This window comes from Protopterus annectens, chromosome 8.part0 (genome assembly GCF_019279795.1).
Source record: "Protopterus annectens isolate FY-2018-M chromosome 8.part0, PAN1.0, whole genome shotgun sequence".
NCBI classification, from domain to species: domain Eukaryota; kingdom Metazoa; phylum Chordata; order Ceratodontiformes; family Protopteridae; genus Protopterus; species Protopterus annectens.
Window position 1 is genome coordinate 785,223,492 of NC_056741.1, and position 26,715 is coordinate 785,250,206.

A 26,715-nucleotide genomic window follows, 5' to 3' on the forward strand; every position below is an offset into this window, starting at 1 on the left:
GAGGAACTTTTTTTTATTTTAATTTTCATGTTTATCTTCATTTCACACCATTGAACCAAAATTGCTGCCTTGGTTATTTGCTTTATGCTGTAGTTTGCACTATGTATTGTGAGCTGTTGAGAAACACAGGAGTGGAAGAAAAGAAAGTTTTTTTTTTTACTTTTCTTACATTTAAAAAAAAAATAGAAACAGTTTTAATTGATACATTTTTTCAGATGCACACTTAAGTACTATATGATTTCATTTGTGCAGCTGTAAAAGCTTGAGCTATACTAGAAAACATGATTTAAAACCGCAGTGCTCAGGACTGAAGGGTACGGTATGAGCAAGTTACTCTGGAGTATTGAGCTTTAAGCACCGATTAAAAGGCAACTTAGCTCATGCTATAGATGCGAATAAGTTAGACATGCACATCCAAGTGACAAGTGGAGTACCTCAGGGTTCAGTCCTGGGACCACTCTTGTTTGGCATCTACTTCTCTGAAGCACAGGCCAACAATAATGGACTCTGGATAACAAAGTTCACAGATGACTGCAAACTGGGAGCCATTATTGAATCCCCAGATGATGTGGATATTCTACAAAAGAACCTTACAGAAACAGATGCTTCGTGCCAGAGCCATGGGCTCAAGCTTAATGCCAAGAAATGTATAGTTATCCCTTTTGGGGAAAAAACATGTACCCATAAATTATAGGTGGCAGTACACTAAACTCTGAAAGTGTGATGAGAGACTTAGGGACACAGGTGGACAGTGGTCTCACCTTTGATAACCACATCTCCACAACAGTCAGGAAATCCTTCTATGTGGCACACCTCATCACTAAGGGCTTTTCATCCAGAAAAAAGGAGGTCATTGTCCCACTGTACTCATCCCTCATTAGACCCATTATAGAGTACAACACCCCGTTTGGTATGTACCTCACAAAACATCTGCGAAAGCTGAAAAGGCCGCAGAAATACCTCACTAAAAGAATCACAGGCTTAAAGCAGATGCCCTATGCTGACTGTCTAAAAAAAAAAAAAAAAAACTCCACCTATACTCTGTGGCATATCATTTACTCAGAGGTGATCTCTGCTTAACCTACAAGGCCATGTCAAACCCTGAGGTGTTAGACATGATCCACTTAAAGAAATCCCAATCCCTCAGAGCCACATGCTCCAGGGATCTAAACCTTGTCATCACAATGAACAAAACATGCTGGAGGGATAGGGTCCTGACCCAGAGACTCCCCATAATCTGGAATAAACTGTCCATACATGTCAAGCAGAGTGCCTCCTTTTCCCTCTTCAAAAGGAACCTTGATGATTGGATGGGAGATAGGAAATTCATACTGGGGATCACATCAGTCGCCCTGCTAGATAGGGGTCCAGGGAAGTAAATATTGTGGGAAGAAATATTCAGGGAATTCTTATGGCTAGAATTGTATAGGCCCTAGGATGCTTTGTCTCCCATTTTATTCATTCATTTCACAATATTGCTCCCCTCTAGAGGACCTTTCCTTTGGGGAAACCCTTCACTCCCTCAGGAACATTTCCATTGGGAATCTCGGGACTTCCTACAGTCTAAGAAAAGACTTGGAGAGTTCTGGACCTGCCCCAGCACTGACCCCTGGCCATCCCCCCTATTGTAGAAGTGGTGGATGATGTTTTCCATTAATCCACCCTAGCCCCTGACGCTCTCCCTCCTGCTCCCAGTAAACCTGAAATGGTACTACAGAGTACCGGATTCTCACAAATACCTGTACAGAAATCCTTCTGCAGTCCCAGAGATCATTACACAGGGACCTAAAGGAGCCAAGACTAATTCTGCCAAGAATCTTCTTCCTTCTGACATGGACTCCAGACTTCTGGACAGATAGGGTAAAAAAGTATACACCTCTGCAACCTTAGCTATCTGAGCGCACTCAGTTGTCAGTTCTATAGGTCAAAATATCAACAACACACTTTGGAACTATTGAAACAAAAGATTTCTACCTTTCCTGACTGTGCCAATTCAGAAGAGTTAGCAGATTGACTGCACTCTGCTTGTCAAGTGGCCAGACATTCATTACACTGTGGATATGACACCCTAGAAGCCTCTTGCAGGGCAGCAGTGACAGGATCTGTTATTAGGAGACGTGCATGGCTGAAGGAACAACCGCTCCCTGATCATGTCAAATCTAAACTTATTGATGCATCCCTAGATAAGGAGCGCTTGTTTGGGGAAAAAGCAGAAGAGGTGCTTAAAAAGTTGGATGACCAAGCAAATTCTATACAAACAGTAAAAGATTTCTTTCAGGTTCTACCTCCTAGGTTCAGCAGGAACTTTCCCTCTAAGCACTGGTCCTTCCCTGCACCTAGCAGACAGGGCCAAGGTAAGCCCTGCATGGACAGGACCATCCAGGCCACTATCCCAGGGTCAGCAGAGGAGCAAACAGTGGACCACTTCGTCCCAAAAGCAGGGAGTTCTAAGCCAACCTTCTATGACAAACACAATGACTCCCCCCTCTGCCCTTCCTTCACTCAAGAAAAACTAGGTGGAAGGTTCTCCCTCTTCAAAGAATATTAGCTTTGTAACAAAGAACCAATGGATCTTAAAAGATAATTTTTCAGGGATACAAAGTCTCTTTCAGCGAACTCCCAATTCCAAGAGGGTACCCAGACTTGCCTCCAAATCAGTGGGTAGAGGCATCGAAAAGGGTCCAGACTTTGATATCTCAGGGGGCAGTAGAACCTGTCCCCTCAGATCAAACAGGCATAGGCTTTTACTCCAGACTATTCCTTGTTCCCAGAAGAGGGCACTTGGCACCCCATCCTGGATCTATCCATCCTGAACACCTCCCTGGTGGTCTCCAGATTCAAAATGTTAACTTTGCAGCAGCTGCTGCCTATGCTAACAAAAATGCCTGGCTAGTGACCCTAGACCTAAAAGATGCCTACCTCCACATCCCCATCAGGGAATCGTGCAGGAAATTCCTGCGCTTCAGTGCAGGATCACAACACTTTCAGTTCTCTGCGCTTCCCTTTGGCTTATCTACTGCACCCAGAGTATTCACCAAATGCTTGTCCCCAGCCATAGCATTCTGCAGACAGAGAAGTATACAGATTTACCCTTACCTGGACGACTGCCTCATTAAGGCAAAGGGCAAAGAAAAGCTGGTCCAGGACCTTTTCTTTGTCAAATCACTCCTAATTTCCCTAGAGTTCACCATCAACGAGAAGAAATCAAAGCAAAACCCAACCAGAAAGATCATTTTCTTGAGAGCAGCGCTAGACACAGCACCCCAAATGTCCTTCTTATCCCCAGAAAAGCAGAGCTTCCTGCCTCTTTACTGTACCCAGCTGGCTTCCAGAAGTCAACTCACTGCAAGGAGGTTCCTGCAAGCCCTGGGATACATGGCATCTTGCATCCTTCTCATTCCTCTGGCCGGGCTTCACATAAGAAAACTTCAGTGGTATCTAAAGAACCTTTGGTGCCAGCACTCTCAGTCCCTAGAGACCTCTCTCCCTCTGATCCCATGTATAAGGGCCAAGTTTATTTGGTGGGCAGAGGCCTGTGCCAAGAACAAGAGTCTTCCCTTCATCCTCTGCCCTACCTGCCAGATCATCACCATCGATGCCTCAGACATTGCTTAGGGCGCTCACCTAGCAGGCAGGTGCACCCAAGGTCTTTGGGATGCCCAGCACCTTCACTTGCACATCAGTCAGAAAGAAATGATGGAAGTACAAAGGCTCTAATATTTTTCAAATCCCATCTCAGGCCAGGGGTTCTCCTTATAAAAACAGACAACACCCACACTAATGTGGTATATTAACAAATGGGGGGGGGCACCAATCTTACCCCCTGTGCAGGTTAGCCATGAGTCTATGGCTTACAGCTGCCTCCATGGATCTACACGTAATTACCCAGTACCTACCAGGGGTCAACAACACCCTGGCAGAACACCTAAGCAGAAACTTACTGTACCCCACAAATGCCAGCTCCATAGGGAAATTTTTCTGCAAATCACTCTAGAGTGGGGGACTCTAGAAGTTGATATCTCTCTGCCTCGCACCTCAACCACCAGCTGCAAAAGTTCTGTATCAGGGCGTATCACCTCCTAGTTTGCCTTGACCTTCCCCTAGAACTCCCTCTTTGTGTACACAATGTTCATCGTGTTACCCTGCTGCAGTCATCACACTTGGGGTTATCCTGCCGTCATGCGGTCCCGCAATCGGCCCGAATTCCAAAGTCTTGGTCCGGCGTTGGTTGCTGTCGCTTCTTCCCTGACGTCAGTGCGCCAGGGGCATATAAGAGGCATCCAACGCCATTTTCTTCAGTCTTTCTTGCCGCACGGTGCCCGAAGCAGAAGCAGTTCGCAAGTGCCGGTCGGCCGACACCTGAGATTTTCGATTTGAATTTCAGTCCGAAGTCTTCAATAAAGCTAAGACCCCGTTGGGGAACATTTCTTGCCTCAGTCCGATGTCAGAAAAAGTTAACAATTGCATTTCTTGTGGGAAGCAAATACCTCATAAGGACTTCCATTCCTATTGTATTCCTTACCTAGGCCCAGACCACGATGTCACAGGTTGTCGGTTTTGCACTAGGTTTAATAAACGAACTATCAAACGCCGTTTTGATTTTGCACGGCATTACTTTGGTAGGAAATTTAATTATATCACGCCGTCGAAGCAGCCGACGACCACCATTCATAAAAAACTCATGGAGAAGGACAGGCAGCCTAGGAATAAGCTAGACACCGAGGCCTCAGCTGGGCCTGTCGCCGGTTCTCGGTTTTTAGTGAGGCGCCTACACAGCCCCTGACTACCGCAGAACTGGAGCCCCAGACAGATGCGGATTCCCAAGCGGAGTCTACTAGGCTGACGTAGCCATCTACTGACACCGGAGCAGAACTAGACACCTGTGCAACGGAAACATCTTTGATTGCAGAAGGTGTCTTCAGACTGACTACACTCACCATTAAATCTTATGCTAAACTTAAAACTCCTTTAAAACCAAAGAAAACTGTACATCAGTCTGCAGTTCAAGGCCCCATGCCTAAGAAACAGATGCTTAAGATGGCTGAAGATTTGATTACCCTTATCAGGGGTTCCCATCCCCCTCTTGATAAAAGACCAAGACAAGAGGAGGATTATGCATCCTCTGACCAGGTTTCTCTCTCCTCAGATTCTTCTGAGGAACAGGATTACACTTTTCCACCTTATGAAGATTCTGATGCTGAAGACTCTATTCCCTCAGCATCTCCCCCTGAAGACTACTCCTTTGGGGAAACTTTACATACCATGAGGGAACATTTCCAAAGGCCAGGATTGCTCAGATTCTAAGAAAAGGCTCTGTGAGTTCCTTTTACTACCCCAGCATAGACCTCTTGCTATCCCTCCTGTTCTAGATATTGTGGATGATGTTTACTTGGAGTCTAGTTTAAATCCAGACTCTCTTCCTCCTGCTCCAGCCAAACCAGACAGATACTACAGAGTACCTGACTCACACAAATTCCCTTATAAAAGCCCTGTAGCTGACCCAGAAACAATATCCCAGGGTCCTAAGGGAGCAAAAGCTTCTATGGCTAAAAATCCTGTGCCCTCTGAAAGGGATTCCAGAGCCCTAGATAGATGGAGAAAGAAAATATACACCTCGGCTACTCTGGCTATGAGAGCATTAAATTGCCAGTTTCACATGTTGAAATATCAACAATTCCTAATGTCTCAGTTAAAAAAAAAAAGAGCACACATTCAGAACTGCCTGAATTCAAGGAAATGCAGGATCTGTTGCATGCAGCTGAACAGGTGGGCAAACATACTTTACAATGCGGTTTTGATTCATTGGAAGCTTCTTGTAGAGCCGCTGTTACTGGCTCTGTCATACGTTGACATGCTTGGTTAAAAGTACAAACCCTCCCTGACCATGTTAAAGCAAAATTATTGGATGCACCTTTACAGCAGGATGTATTATTTGGTGTCAAAGCAGAAGAGGTTTTAAAGAAAATGGAGGATAAGGCAAAGTCTATGTAAACGGTCAAGGATTTTTTGCAGGTACAACCCCCTCGTTTCAGCAGAAATTGGCCAACAAAAAACTGGTCCTTTCCAGCTTCAGACAAATCACAGAGGGGCAAATACAGACGCCTAAGGGGCAGAGGTCAGTCACAGGGCCCTTACAAACCTCGCCAATGGGGTTCTGCTACCCAGAAAGGAGGAGAAGACAGGCCCCAAGCTAGCAAAAGACAAACACAATGACTCTGTCCTTAAACTACCAAGCAAATCTCACCTGGCAACTCCCTTGGGAGGAAAACCAGCATTTTTTCAGACAACTGGCACATCATTCATAAGACAAATGGGTTCTAAACATTGTCTCTCAAGGATACAGATTCCACTTTCATACCTTACCAAGGATCAAAGGAATGCCAAACCTGCCACCAAATCAATGGGCAGAGGCACAAAAACAAATTACAGCTCTCATGAACATGAGAGCCATTCAACAGGTACCTACACAGGAGCAAAGACAAGGATTTTACTCCAGACTCTTCCTAGTCCCAAGAAAGGACAAAGCATGGAGACCCATTCTGGATCTTTCATTTCTGAACACTTATCTGCAAGTTCCAAAAATTCAAGATGCTAACACTACAGCAGCTTCTTCCCATGCTGGGCAAGAATGCTTGGCTAGTCACTTTGGACCTCAAGGAGGCATACCTGCTTGTCCATATCTGACAAAATTGCAGAAGATACCTCCGCTTCATTGCAGGTTCAACGCATTATCAATTCTCTGCACTGCCCTTTGGCTTATGTACTGCACCCTGGGTCTTCACAAAATGCCTGGCACCAGTAATTGCATACTGCAGACAAAGAGAAATTCAAATATACCCATACCTTGACGACTGCCTTATTCAAGCAGAAAGCAAGGACATACTTTTAAAACATCTGGCATTTGTCAAACACCTTCTAAGTTGCCTAGTGTACACAGTAAACGAAAAGAAATCAAAACTAGCGACCTCACAAAACATAATATTCCTGGGTGCCAGCTTGAATACAACGGCCCAGATGGCTTATCTCACACCAGACAAGCAACGACAGCTGTTTCAATATTTCAATATAATGGCAACAAAGACCCAACTCCCTGCAAGAAAAATTCTGCAGGCCTTGGGATTCATGGCATCTTGCATACTACTATTACCATTTGCAAAACTGCATATGAGGAAATTACAATGGTACCTGAAAAGTGTATGGACTCAGCACAGCCACAGCTTGGAAACAATGATACCACTCATTCCCTGCCTTCAACAGGAGTTTCTATGGTGGGCACAGGCATGTCACCACAACAAAGGTCAGCCTTTCACCTTACCCACAGCCAGGCAAACTATGACAACAGATGCATCGGACTATGCCTGGGGAGCACACATGGCAGGGCAGTGCATTCAGGGCAAATGGACTACAGATCAGAGGCATATACATATCAATCAAAAATAAATGCTAGCAGTACAGAATGCCCTAACAGCTTTCAGGGACCTTCTACACCCAGGAAAACTAATAATAAAGACTGACAATACCACAGTCAATGTGGTACATAAACAAGTAAGGGGGCACACATTCCTACCCTCTATGCAGGCAAGCAATGACCTTGCGGAACACTGTACTGTCTTACCAGGTTCAATTACAAGTACAATTCCTGCCAGGAAAGAAAAACACATTGGCAGACGACCTAAGTAGAAACATCATGGATCCACATGAATGGAAACTAGATCCACAAGTATTTGCAATGATAGCTCAAAAATGGGGACGCCCAGACATAGATCTGTTTGCAAGCCCCCACAACCACCAACTTCAAAAATTTTGCACAAGGACCTTCCATCCACTAGCTTGGAAAGTGGACACCCTCTCATTCAGTTGGAAAACATTAACAGTGTATGCCTTCCCTCCACTACCTCTTCTAGCAAAGGTACTGCTGAAAGTCAGATTAGAGAGGTCACAAATGATACTCGTTGCACCAGACTGGCCACGCCAGCATTGGTACCCAATTTTAAGGAACATGGCCCACGGCCCACCATGGATTTTGCCACAAATTCTTCACCTAGCGAGACCATCAGATTCTACACAGCCAGCTCAAGACTTTAAACCTGGCTGCATGGCAAATTACCTAAACAACCAGCCAATACGTTTATCCAAAGCTGTTATGGATGTCATTCTGGAGGCCAGGAGGCCCAGCACCAGGAAAACCTATTCAGACAAATGGAAAAGATTTTGCGCCTGGAACCAGGCTAAAGGCCTAAACCCCCTTGATCCAAACATCCCTCAGATTCTACAATATTTAACTGACATGTTACACAAAGGACTTTCCTTTTCATCTATTAAGATCCACGCCTCAGCAATTTCAGCTCATTACAGCACGGATCCTCCTTTATTCTCACATCCACTCCTAAGACAGTTCCTCAGAGGGGCTAAGAACTTAAGACCGCCAAGCAGAGCACCAACACCTACTTGGGATCTCAACTTTGTTCTGGAAAAGCTTACACTGCCGCCCTTTGAACCAGCTTTTTCAGCTGACTTAAAATTTCTTTCATGGAAAACTGCCCTACTACTAGCAATAACCTCAGCTAGAAGAGTCTCAGAGCTACAGGCACTAATGACAGTGGAACCTTTCATAATTTTTCATCAAGACAGAGTCTCTCTACGAACTAATCCTTCCTTTATGCCAAAGATGGTATCCAGTGTGGCCCTAAACCAAAGCTTTCACTTGCCCACCTTCTTCCCAAATCCCCAGAACAAAGGAGAAAGACTCCTGCACTCTTTGGACATTCACAGGCAATTACGTTACTACTTGGATAAAACTAAGGCTTTCAGAAAAACTGACTAGCTTTTTGTAGCCTATGCTACAGGATCACAAGGAAAAGCCATCTCAAAACAGACCATTTCAAAATGGATAGGGCATTGCATACGTTTTTGCTACATACATCATGGGAAACCAGTACCTGCTAACATTAGGTCCCACTCCACCAGGGCTATAGCCACATCAGCAGCCTTTCTCAGGGGAGTGCCAACCAAGGATATTCTGGAAGCTGCTACTTGGAGTTCAGTGCACACCTTCACCAAACACTATCACTTACCTCTATACTCTAAGACTAGAGCTGGTTTTGCCACTGCAGTTTTGCAGGGCTTACTAGCTTCTTCTAACCCTGTCTGACTCCACCTCCCATCCTTAGCTTTGGGATTCATCCCAAGTGTGATGACTGCAGCAGGGTAACACGATGAACATAGTACAGTTTTGTACCTACCATAAATGTAGATGTTCGAGTGTTCACCCTGCTGCAGTCCAGGTTACCCTCCCTCCATCCCCTCTGAACTAGCTGAACCTATCTCTACCACTCTATCCTATACTACCTCTGTGGTGTATTTGCTTCTGCCTAAGGGTTTTGTTTTATTTTTATATAGCTATATATATATATATATCTATATATCTCTCTCTCTCTATATATATATATATATATATATATATATATATATATCTAATCTATATATATCTATATATATATATATATATATATATATATATATATATATATATATATATATATATATAGATATATATATAGATATAGATATATATAGATATATAGATATAGATATAGATATATAGATATATATATATATATATATTGCCTACCTATTGGGGGCACCTGACATCTGGGGCAAGAAAAACTGAAGAAAATGGCTTCGGATGCTTCTTATATACCCCTGGTGCACTGACGTCAGGGAAGAAGCGACAGCAACCGACGCCGGACTAAGACTTTGGAATTCGGGCCGACTGCGGGACGGCCTGATGGCAGGATAACCCCAAGTGTGATGACTGCAGCAGGGTGAACACTCGAATATCTACATTTATGGTAGGTACAAAACTGTACTTTCCCTCCTCTGTGCCTTATTCCCAAGGGTACTGATCAAAATAAGGGAGGAGAGACCAAAGGCCATCCTCATTGCTCCAGATTGGCCCAGACAACACTGGTACCCCTTACTGCGCAGCCTGACCTTACAGCCCCCCCAAGCAGCTTCCCCTGATCTCAGACCTCTTAACCCAGGTGAGGGGGAAGATACTGCACGCAGACTTAGACTCTGTCTTTCAGCATGGCTTATACCTTAAAATCTAACAAGGAGTACCTGTTAAGCAAACGGGTCCTAGAAATTATCACAGAGGCCAGAAGGCCCAGCACCAGAAAATCATACGCAGGGAAATGGAAAAGATTCTGCTCCTGGAGCCAGTCCAAAGGGGCCAGTACCTCCCATCCCTCTTATCTTGGATTACTTAGCCGAGTTGCTCAAAAGTGGCCTCTTTTTCTCCTCTATTAAAATCCATGCCTCAGCCATTTCTCCCCATTATGATTCAGACCCACCCCTCTTCTCTCAACCTTTGATTAAACAATTCCTCAGAGGGGCTTCTAATATCATACCTCCCAGAAGGCTGCCCACGACACCCTGTGACCTGAATTATGTTTCAGAAAAACTAACCTTACCTCTTTTCGAACCTGCTGCTTCAACAGAATTGAAATCTCTCTCCTGGAAGACTGCCTTCGTAGTAGCTATCACCTCAGCCAGTAGGGTATCAGATCTTCAGGCTCTCATGGCTGTTGAGTCCTTCATCATTTTCCATGCAGACAGGGTCTCTCTGAGGACTAACCCCTCCTTTATGCCCAAGGTGGTATCTGATGTGACCCTCAACCAGGCCATATACCTACCCCTTTATTCTACATTCGCTAGACGTGCACAGACAACTCTGATACTATCTGGACCGTACTAAACCATTCAGAAAAACAGACCAACTACTTATCTTTGCCCCTGGGGCAGAGGGAAAGGCCATTTCCAAACAAGCCATTTCCAAATGGATATCGCACTGTATCCATTTTTGCTACAGACTACATGGGAACCCCCCCAAGTCTATCCATACCCATACCACTAGGGCAGCCTCCACTTCCACAGCCTTCCTCAGAGGAGTCCCCACCAGGGACATCTTGGAAGCTGCCACCTGGACCTCTGTCCATACCTTTACAATGCGTTACCACCTACCTCTTTTTTCTAAGTCTAGGGCAGTGTTTGCATCCTCAGTTTTGCAGGGTTCGCTGATCCATGCCTAGGGCCCTAACCTATCCTTCCACCCCTCTTCTCAGCTTTCTGAATCCTCCCATAGGTGATGACTGCAACAGTGAAACACGAAGAACATAGTACATTTGTGTACACTTACCATAAATGTAGATATTAGAGTGTATTCACTGTAGCAGTCCTGGTTTTCCCTCCATCCTCCATATAGCATCTTCCCCTAGGGGGAGATAAGCTTCCCATGGTGGCTTTTAGCCACCAGGACCTCTTTTCCTTATTTCCTTGTGCTTCTGACAGGATAGGGCAAGAAAAACTGATGTAATGACGTCGGCTGCCTTGCTTTATAGCACTGACAATCTGACATTGAACTATAGGTGACAGCAGCCGACGCAAAAAAAACTGACACTGGTATTCAGGCCACTCGAGGGCTAACACAGCAGGGATAGCCCACAGGTGATGACTGCAACAGTGAATACACTCGAACATCTACATTTATGGTAAGTGTACACAACTGTACTTTTTCTTCATCTAAGAGGTTGAGAGAGATGTACGAGTTTTGTTATTGTCAGGGGGAGGAGAAGCAGAGTCTTGTTCTGCTAGCTGGCTCACTCTTTGTTAGCTTTTTCATTTCCTCTTTAGGCTGTTATGCCTAAAATGTCTTCAGTCCTCTAGGAAGAAATATTCTGAAGGTAACTTGATATAGCACATTGAATTTCACAATTGTCTGTCAACATTCCCTGCTTTTGGGATAAGCATGCCTCTGTTCTGTCTGGTATACAGTGAATAATCATTTTCCATAGACACTGTGCTGTCAGATGTTAACACTGTTCCCTTCTGCCACAATTTTGTCAGGAGCTACTCTTTTTGATGGTATGATTGCATTGTTAATAACAGAGGTCTTTGGCTACTCATGGCCATGTTTTGGAGCATGCACACTGTGTCCTCTCATTTAACAAATCCTTTTGTAGAACAACCAGTCCAATTGCTTATTTGTACTTTCATAACATTGTTTCTTTAGGATAGTAGGGAGCTTTCAGTCTTCGATGCGTACTTTGCCCTCTAACTGCACTCTCTTTTTTCATTTCAGCCTTTGATTTTTGAAGTTTTATCACTTCATTTGAATAACTAGTTATTGCATCTTTTTGCAGTCTTTTGTTGTTTGGAGTGTATATATTCCCTCAGTGTTTCACTTATTTTAAACCTCTCTGAGGGCATTTGATTTGCATTTTCTTCTAAATTACTGGAAGCCAACTTTTGTACCAAAGCTGAAATTTGAACTACCTTTAACTGAATAGCTGTATTATTCCCAGCTAGATGTTTTTTTTTCTTCTTTTCTGACTGATTGTCTTTTACTTTCTCCAGATTCTGAAGAAGTCATAGTTAAAAATTGATGGAAGCGCTCAATAAAATTTTGCTTTTACTTTCCTGGTCGTCCAGTTCACTTTGTATTTTCTTAACTTTCTCCAAATTTCTTTTTGGCTTGCATCCAGATAAAGTAATTGCTAGTTAGTAACTGGATTTTGCGTAATTGATAGCTTTTACAGGGCTTTTCCCACCACAATTTTTCAGTTTTTACCCTGGAATACTAAGCTGTTTGATCAGTGTGAAGCTATCTAGGAAATCCCAGAGTCTTTATTTTACTTGATTAGGCTGCCCCACTATGTGTTCAGTGTGTTAGAAACAATTCCACTTCATCTATGATTTAAAGTGCTTTCTTCATTTGCACCTGTACACAGTGCTTTTAGATCTTCCTCCTGCACTGTCTGGCTTTCTTGATTTTGATGCTTGCTCTCTTAGATCACCTTTCTAATGTTCACAGCTATCTTTTTTCCACATGTACAGGATAATTGAGCCCTTTGTCTCTTGCCCATTATATCAGGATCCCTTATCACATATTTCACCTCCTTTAGCCAGCCTGATTGTGTAGAAGGTTTAAAGCCCTGGGTTCAAACTAGGTGAGCAGTGTTTGATTAGCAGCTTGGGCAATTGATGATAGAGGATGGGCTTGCCTATCATGGCAGAGGGGGGGTATGTGCCTGTATCTCTCATGAAGATCTGATATAGGCTGGAGCTCGAGAGTTGACGCAGGTTGTGGCATAGTAGGCTAGAGTAAGACATGTATGCTGTATATTGCTCAAGCCAAAGGCACACACTTGAGGTTATCATGACTCACCCAGCCTGACAGTGGCATCAGCACATAGGAGAGGAACATAGGACTATAGAGAAACATGTTGAGCTATGGTATGATAGTCCCTTCTTGCTTCTTTTTACTTTAGTTGCAATGGCCTACAGATGCAACAAGCCTGTGCATGGGGAGAGGCAGACCCATGCTCAGGTGCTCTCCCAGTAGGGAGGCCCTTTTGCTGTGAGACCATGGAACAGCTATGGCTTGATGGCAGCAGAAAGAGTAAACACATCTTTCACCTCATTCATATCAGTTTGCTGTTTTGCACTGTGTTGCTGTATTGTTCCTATATAAGAATGTCTTGCAACACATTTTTATTTTAATCACGTGTTTCAAAGTAGCATTCTTGTTTTTCTCTTAAGCTGTCCTTGGATTTTTCCCTCTTGCTCCACTACTGCTCACTATATTTTGTTGTCCTATTTTGTCATTTTCTTTTTTTTTTTTTGTTTGTTTTGCTTTTGGAGAGAGAGTCAAAATTGGATTGGCTTGTTGTACGCGAGTTCAGACAACAGTACCTCCAACACCTTCCTTCTCTAGGTTCAAGGATTTCTATTTCCAGACATTCCTAGTATGATAGTGAGTGTTCCAGGCAACATCTTTTGATGAGATAATGGATATTATGCTGAGATTTATATTCAAGGTTCCTTAACTCTGAGTAGTTTTTAAAAAGCCTTTTTTTCAGTGAGATCAGCCTTAGTCTTCAAGAGGAATTATAATATTGCTCCAGGCTATGAAATTCCTTCCTCCTTTTGTTGTGTACTCAGCAAAACAAGCATTTGTATCCACATTTATGGTAATAAATACCTCTGTGATTAATACTATTGCCCCTCTGCTTGCATTATGTAGCATGGCTGTTGCCAGAATTCCTAGTTTAGTGGTTTCCATGTCTGAATCTCTTATTTGTAGGAGGGTGTCTGTATTTGTTACTGGGAAATTTAGTGTTAAAGCCTCCCAAGCCTGTGACTGGCATTCTAGGTTATTAAATATTGTTGAGGATTTATCACTGAGTGTACACTTTCTGCCTTGTCTTCCTCATAACAACCCTGAGTGCATGTGTACCAGAGTGTTACAACATCAGGGACTGTTGCTGCTTCCATTTGAAACTACCTTTTCGGCTGCCCAGTGCTCTGTAGAATTGAAATTAGAAGGTGGAATAAGAAAGCACATCACTCAAACAGTGTATTGGGTATCAAGAGAATGACACTTTGCTTGAGAAAGAATTAGCATTATGTAAGGTCCCTAGGTGACACTTTCTTTGAAACACATGTCCAGTGCAGCTACCTGTTCTCAGCCACCAATTTTTTCTGGCAAGAGGTTGATTACTGGCTGTTACCCTGACCAGTGAGAGGTTCGTTGGAAAGTTTGTCTACTATTTCATTGCCTGATACCCACATTTCAACTGTGGCTGTTGCTAATGCTGGCATAGTACACATTGGAGGGGGAAGGATGGGATAAATAATGCATCCTGAGTGCTGGAAGAACCTGCAGGAAATTATTTTGTTGCAAGGGAAATTAGAAAATACTGTTGATTGAGTAGACTTTTAACCCAGCTGGTACTAAATTTTGCAGTCTTTCATGGATTTTAATCTTGCTAAGATGTAATGTCAGATTTTGGGCCAAAGTTCTTCTGTGCTTCTAGAAGTGCTGTCTTGGGAGGGTCTCTAATAGTAGTAGCAGCAGCACTCTTACATCTTGCTGACTAATTCTCAGAGTTTCCCACTTGCTGGAAGATATTGCTGTATGTACACTAAATTTAATAAATGTTATCGGCCAGTAAGTATAACTGTATAGTAATGTTTGAGAGTATCTAAACACTATAAACAACATGTTCTACAGATATAAATGAGGAGCTCACAGCTCTGAAACATACTGCTATTCAGAATAAGAAAGGTTGTCTTGCATTCTTAGAAAGAGCAAGAAGATGCATTTTTGGTTGCATGTATGCGATAACACTATAGCATTGAAATGCAATAGAAAAATATTATCTTGAAGTAGCAGAGAATCACTTCTAAGTTTATTTAGCAGAAAGCAGTGTTTGTTTATGAAACATTATTTTACAGGGACAGAGGTGTATGTTCATTATAACAAAATTAAGTAGAAAAGGCTGGTACATTTGTTTCAGGCAAAGTTTTTTACTTAATGTTTTGTGTGCAGGTTAAGGAAAGAAGATGGGTTATTGATAGAAGTTTGTTTCATTCTTCTTTTTATGTATGTATGTATATATGCCATTACTCACTGTTTCTTTCCTCCCTCATCAAACAGGTGAACGTGAGAAGGTCCTGAATTGGTTATTGTCATACAACCCCCTGTGGTTACGCATAGGTTTAGAGGTTAGTAGCTTTTTGCTTCTGTTTATAATTACATTTTCATTTATTATTTTAGGCTTTTGTAATTATTGTCAGTGTCCTATACTGTGAAATCTGTAAATTTCTCCTTATTCCCATTGTCTTTTCTTACCAGATTAATCCTGATAACAGGCCCAAGTCTCTGCTGATGTGGTCAGTAAAATCAATTAAATGGTGCACTGTGCTTTTGTGACACATTTAGGCATGAGTAATGCTATACCCAACTCCTTGTTAGCTGTGACTGATCGAGGTTTACATTCTTAATCTAATGATGTTCTTCGTCTCCCATTGCTGCAGTCCTTACATATGGGTACTCCGCTGTCCACAATCGGCCCGAATACCAAAGGGCTAGAACCGGCGTCGGTCATCGGCGCCCGATACTGACGTCAGTACGTGTCAGTACAAATGCGCATGACCGACGCCATAACCTCAGTCTTTCTTGCCGCCTGGTCCTAAGCAGAAGCAGCATTTGCAAGTGCCGATCGGCGTTCTGGAATTGTCGGTTTTCGCATTTCAGACCGGAGACCAAGTTGGGCTAAGTACCCCGTTGGGGACACTTTTGTCTTTTTCTTGCCTCAGTATTGCCGGATGTCAGAAAAAGTCAATAACTGTATTTCTTGTGGGAAACAGATTCCTCATAGGGATTACCATTCACTCTGCATTCCTTGTTTAGGGCCTGAGCACGACGTTGTTGGGTGTCGCTTTTGTGCTACTTTTAACAAGCGTACTATTAAACGTCGGTTGGACTGTGCTAGGCTGGTGTTTGGTAAACGTTGTAATTACAACATGCCGTCGGATTCTCCGGCGACTGGTTCTTCTAAGAAACGCAAAGAAAAGTCTTTGCGGTCCAAACTGGATGAGTCGTCCACTCCGGACGCCGGTTCTATAGTACCACTGGCTACTTCAGCGGCTCCTTCTGAAAGTTTACCTGAGTCTCAAGGGGAGCCTTTGTTATTGCAGGAAGTGGCTTCTCCTGTGGTAGGCCAGGCTGAGGGTGCTTCTCTGATGTCAGTGGTTCCCTCCCCTCATAGGGTAGTTCGGCCTCCTCCTTCTCAAAGCAAAGCCCATTCTAAGTCTAAGTCTGCCCCTGCTGGTGCTAGTCCCCAGGGTCCAGCTCCTAGGAAGCACATGTTAAAGATGGCTGAAGATTTGATTACCTTAATTAGGGGTTCTATGCCCCCCCCCCCCCCCCTGTGAAGAGGCCCAGGGTAGAGACAGAGTTGGAGGGTTTGGTTCAGTCTTCCAATGAGTCAGATTCCTCTGTAGAACAACTTCAGGATTTCCCTCCCTATTCTGATTCGGAGGCTGAGGACACTACTCCCTCTGCGTCCCCTCCAGAAGATTTTTCTTTCTCTGAGACTTTGCATTCCATGAGGGAACATTTCAAATGGGAGGGCCAGGATTATTCTGATTCTCGTAAAAGACTAAGAGAATTCTTGTTTTTGCCTCAGCATAGGCCCTTGGCTATTCCCCCTGTACTGGATGTTGTTCAGGATGTTTTTTCTGAGGCTGCCCTTAATCCAGATTCTCTGCCTCCTGCCCCGGTTAAACCAGATAGATACTACAGGGTTCCGGAAGCTCACAAGTACTTATATAAGAGTCCTAGGGCTGATCCAGAAACTATTACTCAAGGCCCCAAAGGTGTTAGGGCTTCTGTGGTTAAGAATCCAGTTCCTCTGGACAAGGATGCTAGGGCCCTGGATAGGTGGGGTAAAAAACTGTATACCTCTTCTACTTTGGCTATGAGAGCTTTAAATTGTCAGTTTCATATGCTCCGGTATCAAAATTATTTGCTGGGCCAATTGAAATGTAAAGTTGATGCTTTAGCTGAGGGTATTGACTGTAAGGAGCTTCAGGATTTAGTGCATGCTTCAGACCAGGTTGGTAAGCATTCTTTGCAGTGTGGTTTTGATGCTTTACAGGCTTCTTCCAGGGTGGCTGCTACTAGTTCAGTTGTTCGTAGGCATGCTTGGCTTAAAGATCAGACCTTGTCGGAGCATGTTAAGGCTCGAATTATGGATGCTGCTCTACAATCTGATGTTCTTTTTGGTCCTCCAGTAGAATCATTTTTGAAAAAAATGGAGGAAAAAGCTAAGTCTATGCAGACAGTTAAGGACTTTTCAGTAGGAATTGGCCTGCTAAGGGATGGTCTTTCCCCTCTTCGGATTATCAATCTAGGGGCAGGTCGAGGCGAGGTAGAGGTAGGGCTTCCTCTCAGGGCCCTGTTACTTCTAGGTCTTTGAGTTCTTCTACCCCTTCTGCCGGGGAGGGCAGGGGTCAGTCCTTTCGGAAACAGACCCAATGACCCGTGTCTTCAGCTGCCGGACTCTGCCTTGCTGGCAGCCCTTCTAGGAGGAAAGCTGGGACTTTTCAAAAGGAATTGGCATTTGGTTACCCAAGACAAATGGGTATTGGACATAAATAAATCGAGGCTACAAATTTTATTTTCACACATTCCCTCCTTTCAGAGGTATGCCGGATGTGCCTCATCAGCAAAGACTGGAAGCACAGACGCAAATTTCTTCTCTGCTTCAGTTGGGAGCAATACAGGAAGTACCTTCTGCAGAAAGAGGCACAGGGTTTTATTCCCGTCTTTTCTTAGTGCCAAAGAAAGGAAATACTTGGAGGCCAATTCTGGACTTGTCCATTCTAAATACCTTTCTGGAAATTCCAAAATTCAAGATGTTGACACTGCAACAGCTGTTACCTATGCTGGGCAAAGATCACTGGATGGTGACTCTGGATCTCAAAGAGGCCTATCTTCACATTCCTATCAGGCCCAGTTGCAGGAAATTCCTGAGATTTCGGAATGGGAATTTGCATTATCAGTTCTCTGCATTGCCCTTTGGCTTGTCTACTGCGCCCAGGGTATTCACAAAAGTCCTGGCTCCAGTAATAGCTTTTCTCAGACTAACAGGGATTCAAATTTATCCTTATCTGGACAACTGTTTGATTCTGGCTCAAGGCAAGCACGAACTTCTTCAACATCTGCAGTATGTAATGACAGTTTTGAGATGCCTAGGGTATTCTGTGAACGAAATAAAGTCCAGTCTAGTACCCTCTCAAGAGATGTGTTTTCTGGGTTTGAAACTGAATACAGCTACTCAGATGGCATTTCTTACTCCAGACAAACAAAGAAATCTTCACCTATACTTCCAACAGCTATCAGTAATGTCCAGGCTGACTGTAAGGACAGTCCTTCAAGCCTTGGGGTTCATGGCATCTTGCATTCTAGTACTTCCCAATGCCAAACTGCATATGAGGAAGCTACAATGGTATCTCAAAAGCGTTTGGACTCAACACTGCCACGATTTGGACACTGTCATTCGGATTCTACCTTGCATTCAGAAAGAATTTCTGTGGTGGGCTCCAGAATGTCACCTAAACAAGGGGCTCTCTGTGACCCAACCAGAGGCAAGTCAGATATTAACGACAAGACGCCTCGGAGTCAGCCTGGGGAGCTCATTTCAGAGGAAAATGGATTCAAGACCTTTGGCCCCCAGAGCTACTTCACTTGCATATCAACATGAAAGAGATGCTGGCAGTTCAATTTGCTTTGGAAGGATTCAAGAGCCCACTTCACCCAGGACTGGTGTTGATTCGAACAGACAACACGACTGTCATGTGGTACATCAACAAGCACGGGGGAACTCATTCTTACCCTCTTTGCAGACAAGCAATGCTGTTATGGGAAATTGCTTTGAATCTGCACATCACTCTTCGAGCACAGTTTCTGCCAGGAGCACAAAATTCTTTAGCAGATGTTCTGAGCAGACAGATTGTGGATCCTCACGAATGGAAATTGGACCCTCAGGTATTTCTTCAGTTGACAATGGCTTGGGGAACTCCGGACATAGATCTGTTCGCTTCTCTGAATTTCCAACTGCCACTGTTTTGCACAAGGCTATTTCATCCAAAAGCCTGGAAAATAGATGCACTATCCTTCAGTTGGAGCAACCATCACGTGTATGCTTTTCCTCCTTTGCCTCTTCTTCCAAAGGTGCTGTTGAAAGTCAGGAGGGACAAACCTTGCATGATCCTTATAGCACCGGATTGGCCTCGTCAGCATTGGTACCCTCTGTTGAGGAGCTTGATTCATGTACCACCTTGGCCATTACCACAGATTCCTCACTTATTGTCTCAGGAAAACAATCATTTTCTCAATGTCAGGGTGCAATCCCTACACCTGACAGCCTGGCGCATTCTGTTTTAGAGAAGGAGGACCTTCGGCTCCCTCAACAAGTTCTGGATGTTATTTTGGAAGCCAGGCGTCCTAGTACTCGAAAAGTTTATGCTGGTAAATGGAAGAGATTGTTTCTTTGGAGTTCAGCTAAAAGCTTTGATGTCGAATTGCCTAATTTGAGTTGTACATTGCAATATTTGACTGTTTTATTGGACAAGGGTTTGTCCTTCTCTTCTGTAAAAGTGCATGCTGCAGCTATTTCTGCTCACTATGATTGTGACCCTCCTTTATTTTCACATCCATTGGTTAAACAGTTTCTTAGAGGGGCAAAGAATATAAGACTCCCACGGAGGGCTCCTACTCCTACCTGGGATCTTAATTTTGTTTTGGAAAAGCTGACTCTGCCTCCTTTTGAACCTGCAGCTACAGCTGAATTGCAGTTGTTGTCTTGGAAGACTGCTTTTTTATTGGCTGTTACTTCTGCTAGAAAGGTATCTGAATTACAGGCCCTCATGGCAGTGGAACCTTTTCTGATTTTTCACAATGACAGAGTTTCCTTACGTACTAATCCTACTTTTCTGCCTAAAGTGATTTCTAATGTGGCGTTGAACCAATCTATACACTTGCCTACATGTCCTTCATGGATGCATCTGCAGTCATAACAACTGGGTTGTCCTGTCGTCAGGCAGCCCTTCAGTCGGCCGGATTCCAAAGTCCGGGTCCGGCTTCGGCTGATGTCGCACTCACCCGATGTCATCTCTGTTGGTCCTTGGGTATAAAGGCATCAGCCGACGCCATTTTCCCCAGTCTTTCTTGCCGCGTGGCGCCCGAAGCAGAAGCTGTTCGCAAGTGCCGGTCGGTCGGATCCAGAGATTACTTCTACCGAATACTACTTCGAAGACTTCTAAAGCTAAGTACCCCGTTGGGGACTCTTTCTTGCCTCAGCCGATGTCAGAAAAAGTTAATAATTGTTTAACCTGTGGGAAACAAATACCTCATAAAGATTTCCACTCTTATTGTCTGCCTTGTTTAGGCCCAGCCCACGACGTAGCAGCCTGTTCGGCCTGTGCTTCCTTCAACCGACGAACGCTTAGGCGTCGGTCGGAGTTTGCTGAACAGTTTTTCGGTTCTGATTTTGCGTACATTATGCCGTCGGATCCTCCGACTACCCAATCTGCCAAAAAACGCAAAGATAAAGACCGACACTCGCGGTCCGCGGTTTCGGCCGAAACCACGGTTAAGCAAACACGAGTGTCTCGGTTTCGGCCGAAACCGAGAAAACTGATCAAAGTACAGCTGAATCTATCTCTACAACTGAGGCACCTGCTACCATTCTTGAATCAGCCTCAGAAATTTTACCCACTACGGTGGTTGCCACTGACTTATCAGACACCATTCCCTTGGATGTCTCTACCCCAGCACGTGGTGCTGCTAGGCCTCCAGCAGCCATGTCCATTAAGGCCTTCGCCAGGGCTAAAGCAGCCAAGACTACTAAAACAGTGCCTGTTAAAACCCCTACAACCAGGCCCTCCTCTAGTTCTCAAATGCTTACTTTGGCAGAAGATTTAATTTCATTAATTAGAGGATCTCAATCTCACCCAGACAGGGCTTCTCAGCCCCCAGAGAAGAGACCTAGGGCAGAGCCCCCTAAGCCAGTGTCATCTGATGATTCTGCCGATGAATCAGACATAACTGACCAGCCAGAGGCTCCTTTGTCCAATTTTGAAGACTCTGATGCTGAAGAATCCATTCCAGCTGCTTCCCCACCAGAAGAATTCTCCTTTGGGGAAACCTTACATGCCATGCGAGAGCAGTTCCAATGGCAGCAACAGGATTTTTCAGACTCCAGAAAAAGACTTAGGACTTTTCTGCACCTTCCACAACACAGGCCCTTAGCTATACCTCCTGTTCTCTCTGTGGTGGATGATGCTTTCAATGATGTCTGCTCCACACCAGACTCCTTACCTCCAGCCCCTGCCAAACCAGACAGATTTTACAGGGTGCCAGACACCCATCACCACCTTTACAAGGCCCCACTTGCAGACCCCGAAACTATATCCCAGGGTCCCAAGGCAGTAGCCGCGACCATAGCTAAAAACCCTATTCCTTCTGAAAGGGAAGCAAGGTCATTAGACAGATGGGGCAAAAAGGTCTACACTTCAGCTACTCTCTCAGCTAGAGCTTTAAACTGTCAGTTTCACATGATACAATACCAAGAGTTTATGCTTGATCAGTTAACTAAAATGCTAACCACTGATGAATCTCTTGATAAGAAATATGTATTAGAAATGGTAAATAACATACAACAGGTTAGTAACCATTCCTTAAAATGTGGCTATGATGCACTGGAGGCTTCATTTAGATCAGCCATGACTGGCACAGTGATAAGAAGGCATGCATGGCTAAAGGAGCAAGCTTTACCGGATCATGTCAAAGCAAAGTTACTAGATGCTCCTATGGATAAGACAAGTTTGTTTGGTACACCTGCCCAGCAGGTTATGAAGAAAATGGAAGAAAAGGCAAAATCTGTTCAAACGGTTAAAGATTTCTTGCAGGTTGAACCCGCAGGGTTTAGCAGGAACTGGCCGGCCAAAATTGGTCCTTTCCTGACTCCACAAGATCTCAAAGGGGCAGGAATAGACGTTCCAGAGGCAGAAACCAACCCAGAGGAGGTGCCTACAGAGGACGACAGTGGCAAGGGAACAACAGAGGCACAGACACAACCACTGCCACTACATCAACACAACCACAGTGACTTAATCCTAAATCCGCCTACCAGGGAACAAATAGCAGCTCCTCTAGGCGGAAAGTTAACCTTATTTTCAAAGAACTGGCACTATATAACAAAAGACAAGTGGATTTTACAAACCATAGATCAAGGATACCGGTTCCACTTCCACACTTTACCAGTCAAAAGAGGAATGCCAAATCTACCTCCAAATAAAAAAACAGAGGCTCTACAACAGATAATGCAGTTAGCAAGCATGAGAGCTGTGGAAAGAGTGCCAACAGCAGAGCAAGGAAAGGGGTTCTACTCCAGACTATTCCTAGTTCCAAGAAAGGAAAAAAGTTGGAGAACAATTCTCGACCTGTCCGCCTTAAATACATACATCATTGTCCCAAAATTCAAAATGCTGACCCTACAGCAACTTCTTCCCATGCTGGGCAAGGAGTGTTGGCTGGTAACTCTAGATCTCAAGGAGGCATACCTGCACGTCCCATTCGACCAATCTGCAGAAGATACCTCAGATTTCTTGCAGGATCAGAGCACTATCAATTCTCAGCATTGCCCTTTGGCTTATCTACTGCGCCCAGAGTATTCACAAAATGCCTGGCATCAGTAATCGCCCATTGCAGACTACAGGGAATTCAAATTTACCCATACCTGGACGACTGCCTGCTACAAGGGGACAACAAAAGCAAGCTGACAACAGATGTACAAAGGGTCATTTACTTGCTACAAGCACTGGGATACACAGTCAATCTACAAAAGTCAAGGCTGATACCATCCCAAACAAGGACATTCTTAGGCGCGGAATTGGACACAGTAAAACAAATGGCATTCCTAACTGTAGAAAAACAAAAAGAACTACCTCTTTACTTCTTAGCACTAACAAAGCTGAACAAGTTAACAGCAAGAAAAGTACTGCAGGCCTTGGGCTTCATGGCATCATGCATAATCCTGGTCCCACTTGCCAGACTACATATGAGAAAACTACAGTGGTACCTAAAGAATTTATGGTCCCAACACAGACACAGCCTAGAAACAGAAATCCCACTAATTCCATGCTTAAAACAGGAGTTCCTATGGTGGGCTCAGGCATGCCAGACAAACCCACGCCTACCCTTTCGCAGATGTCAAGCAAGCCAGACCATCACAACAGACGCTTCAGACCTAGGATGGGGGGCCCACATGCTGGACAAATGCGTGCAAGGATTGTGGACACAGGATCAACTTCACCTGCACATCAACCTAAAAGAAATGCTGGCAGTAAAACTGGCAATCCAAAGGTTCAGACCACTTCTCAAAGAGGGCCAGTTGATGATAAGGACAGACAACACCACAGTCATGTGGTACATCAACAAGCAGGGAGGCACTCATTCATACCCCCTATGCAGAATGACTTTGGAGCTGTGGACCCTGGCACTCAGCTACAACATCCAGTTACAGGCAATATTTGTACCGGGAAAAGAAAATACTCTAGCAGACATGTTAAGCAGAACCACATCGGATGCCCACGAATGGAAACTGCACCCGGACATCTTCAAAACCATCTCAAAGAAATGGGGAATGCCTCAGATAGATCTATTCGCATCACCTCTCAATCACCAGCTCAAAAAATTCTGCACAAGGACATTCCACCCACTGGCATGGAAAGTGGATTCGCTCTCCTTCAGCTGGAAAGGCCTGACAGCATATGCATTCACACCTCTTCCCTTGATACACAAAGTATTACTAAAGATCAAGGAAGAACGTCCAAGGATAATCCTGATAGCTCCAAACTGGCCAAGACAACACTGGTACCCACTGCTGAGGAGCATGTCTCGGAACAATATGTGGCCAATACCCCTGATGCCTTTGATGTTAACTCAGAACAACTACAGCATCATACATCCAAACCTAAAAACATTGCAACTGACTGCATGGAACATCACATAGCAGCAGCTAACCCAGAGCTTTCCCAAAGAGTTAAAGACATTATTCTTGAAGCACGCAGACCTTCAACAAGAAGGAACTATGCTGGAAAATGGAAAAGGTTTGTCATTTGGAGTACTAAAAGAGGAAAAGATGTGTCAAACATAGATATGCCTAACATTCTGGAGTATCTGGCCAAACTTCTTCATAAAGGCCTGTCCTACTCCTCCATCAAGATACATGCATCAGGTATTTCAGCAGAATACAGCTTTGATCCACCTGTTTTTTCGCACCCTTTGCTCAGGCAGTTCCTCAGAGGAATCAAGAATGTAAAACCTCCAAGGAAACCACCTTTACCAGCTTGGGACTTAAACTTTGTGCTAGAAAAGTTGACACTATCACCCTTTGAACCAGCAGCAACAGCAGACCTACAACACCTGTCATGGAAAACTGCTTTCCTACTGGCAATTACTTCAGCTAGGAGGGTATCAGAACTACAGGCCTTAATGGCAGTGCAACCCTTCCTAATCTTCCACCAAGATAGAGTGTCCATGAGGACTAATCCTACATTTATGCCTAAGGTGGTATCCAGAGTGTCTTTAAACCAGGCAATCCACCTACCTACCTTCTTTCCCAACCCACAAAACAGAGGGGAAAGAATACTACATACCTTGGATGTACATAGACAGCTACGCTACTACTTGGACAGAACAAAAATAGCAGAAAGACTGACCAACTTTTTGTAGCCTATGCAACAGGAAGGGAAGGAAAAGCTATTTCCAAACAGACAATCTCCAAATGGATAGGAAATTGCATACGATTCTGTTACTCCTTCCATGGAAAACCAATTCCACAGAACATAAGACCTCATTCTACAAGGGCAACAGCCACTACCACAGCCTTCTTACGAGGAGTGGCAACCAAAGACATTATTGAGGCGGCTACTTGGACCTCCGTGCATACTTTTGCCAAGCATTATAATTTGCCTCTATATTCCAGATCCCGAGCAGGGTTTGCCACTGCTGTACTGCAAGGGATCCTAAACACACCATAATCTAGTTTTATCCTCCTGCCCTAGTTGGCTATGGTATTCTACCCAGTTGTTATGACTGCAGATGCATCCATGAAGGACATAGTACAGTTTTGGACCTACCATAAATGTAGATGTCCGAACTGGATAGCATCTGCAGTCAGGATTACCCTCCCTCCTTCCCCTCTGTGGTACTCCTAGGGTGTTTTACCCTCCTAATAGCTAGCTGGTGGGGGGGGAGTCTGTTATGGTGTATTTGTTTGTATATATGTACATACATGCTTATTTGTGTGTTTACCTCTATCTTTTTGGAAACATTGGCATCTATCCAAATTTTAGCCTCCAAGAGGGCTACTGGCATCTGGGGCAAGAAACACTGAGGAAAATGGCGTCGGCTGATGCCTTTATACCCGAGGACCAACAGAGATGACGTCGGGTGAGTGCGACATCAGCCAAAGCCGGACCCGGACTTTGGAATCCGGCCGACTGAAGGGCTGCCTGACGACAGGACAACCCAGTTGTTATGACTGCAGATGCTATCCAGTTCGGACATCAACATTTATGGTAGGTACAAAACTGTACTTTTTTATGCTAACCCCCAAAATGAAGGGGAAAAAGTTTTGCATTCTTTGGATGTACATAGGCAGTTAAGGTATTATTTGAGCAGAACCAAAGAGTTCAGAAGATCTCAACAATTATTTGTTTCTTTTGCTTTGACTTCACGAGGGAAAGCTGTCTCGAAACAAACTATTTCCAAGTGGATTGGCCATTGTATTGCGTTTTGTTACTCTCATCATGGAAAGGATGTTCCAGTTGGGATCAAGCCTCATTCTACTAGGGCTACGGCCACTTCTACTGCTTTTTTGAGAGGGGTAGCTGCTAAAGACATTTTAGAAGCAGCTACTTGGAGTTCTGTACATACCTTTACAAAGCATTATCATTTACCTCTTTATTCTAGGTCTAGGGCTGGGTTTGCCACTGCAATCTTACAGGGCATGTCAGCAGCTCCTGATGCTATTTAGTTGCCAGCCTCCCTTTTTTCCGTTGCTCTGGGAATTCTACCCATATGTAAGGACTGCAGCAATGGGAGACGAAGAACATAGTACAGTTTTGTACCTACCATAAATGTAGATGTTCGAGGATCTCCATTGCTGCAGTCCAATTTTCCCTCCCTCCTTCCCCCCTTTTCTTTTTAGGTTGGGTTTGGGTGGTGTTTTTTGTATTCTGACATCTGGGGCAAGAAAGACTGAGGTTATGGCGTCGGTCATGCGCATTTGTACT

The 26,715-nt window shown here is 44.2% G+C and overlaps 1 protein-coding gene across 1 annotated transcript in view; it reads left to right on the forward strand.

The window, feature by feature from the left end:
• Positions 1-26,715, forward strand: part of ASPM (assembly factor for spindle microtubules) — a 2,279,206-nt gene that overhangs the window by 428,193 nt on the left and 1,824,298 nt on the right. The window contains exon 8 of the mRNA XM_044080257.1: positions 15,503-15,570. Coding sequence (XP_043936192.1) covers positions 15,503-15,570 — 68 coding nt within the window. The remainder of the gene's footprint in view (positions 1-15,502; positions 15,571-26,715) is intronic.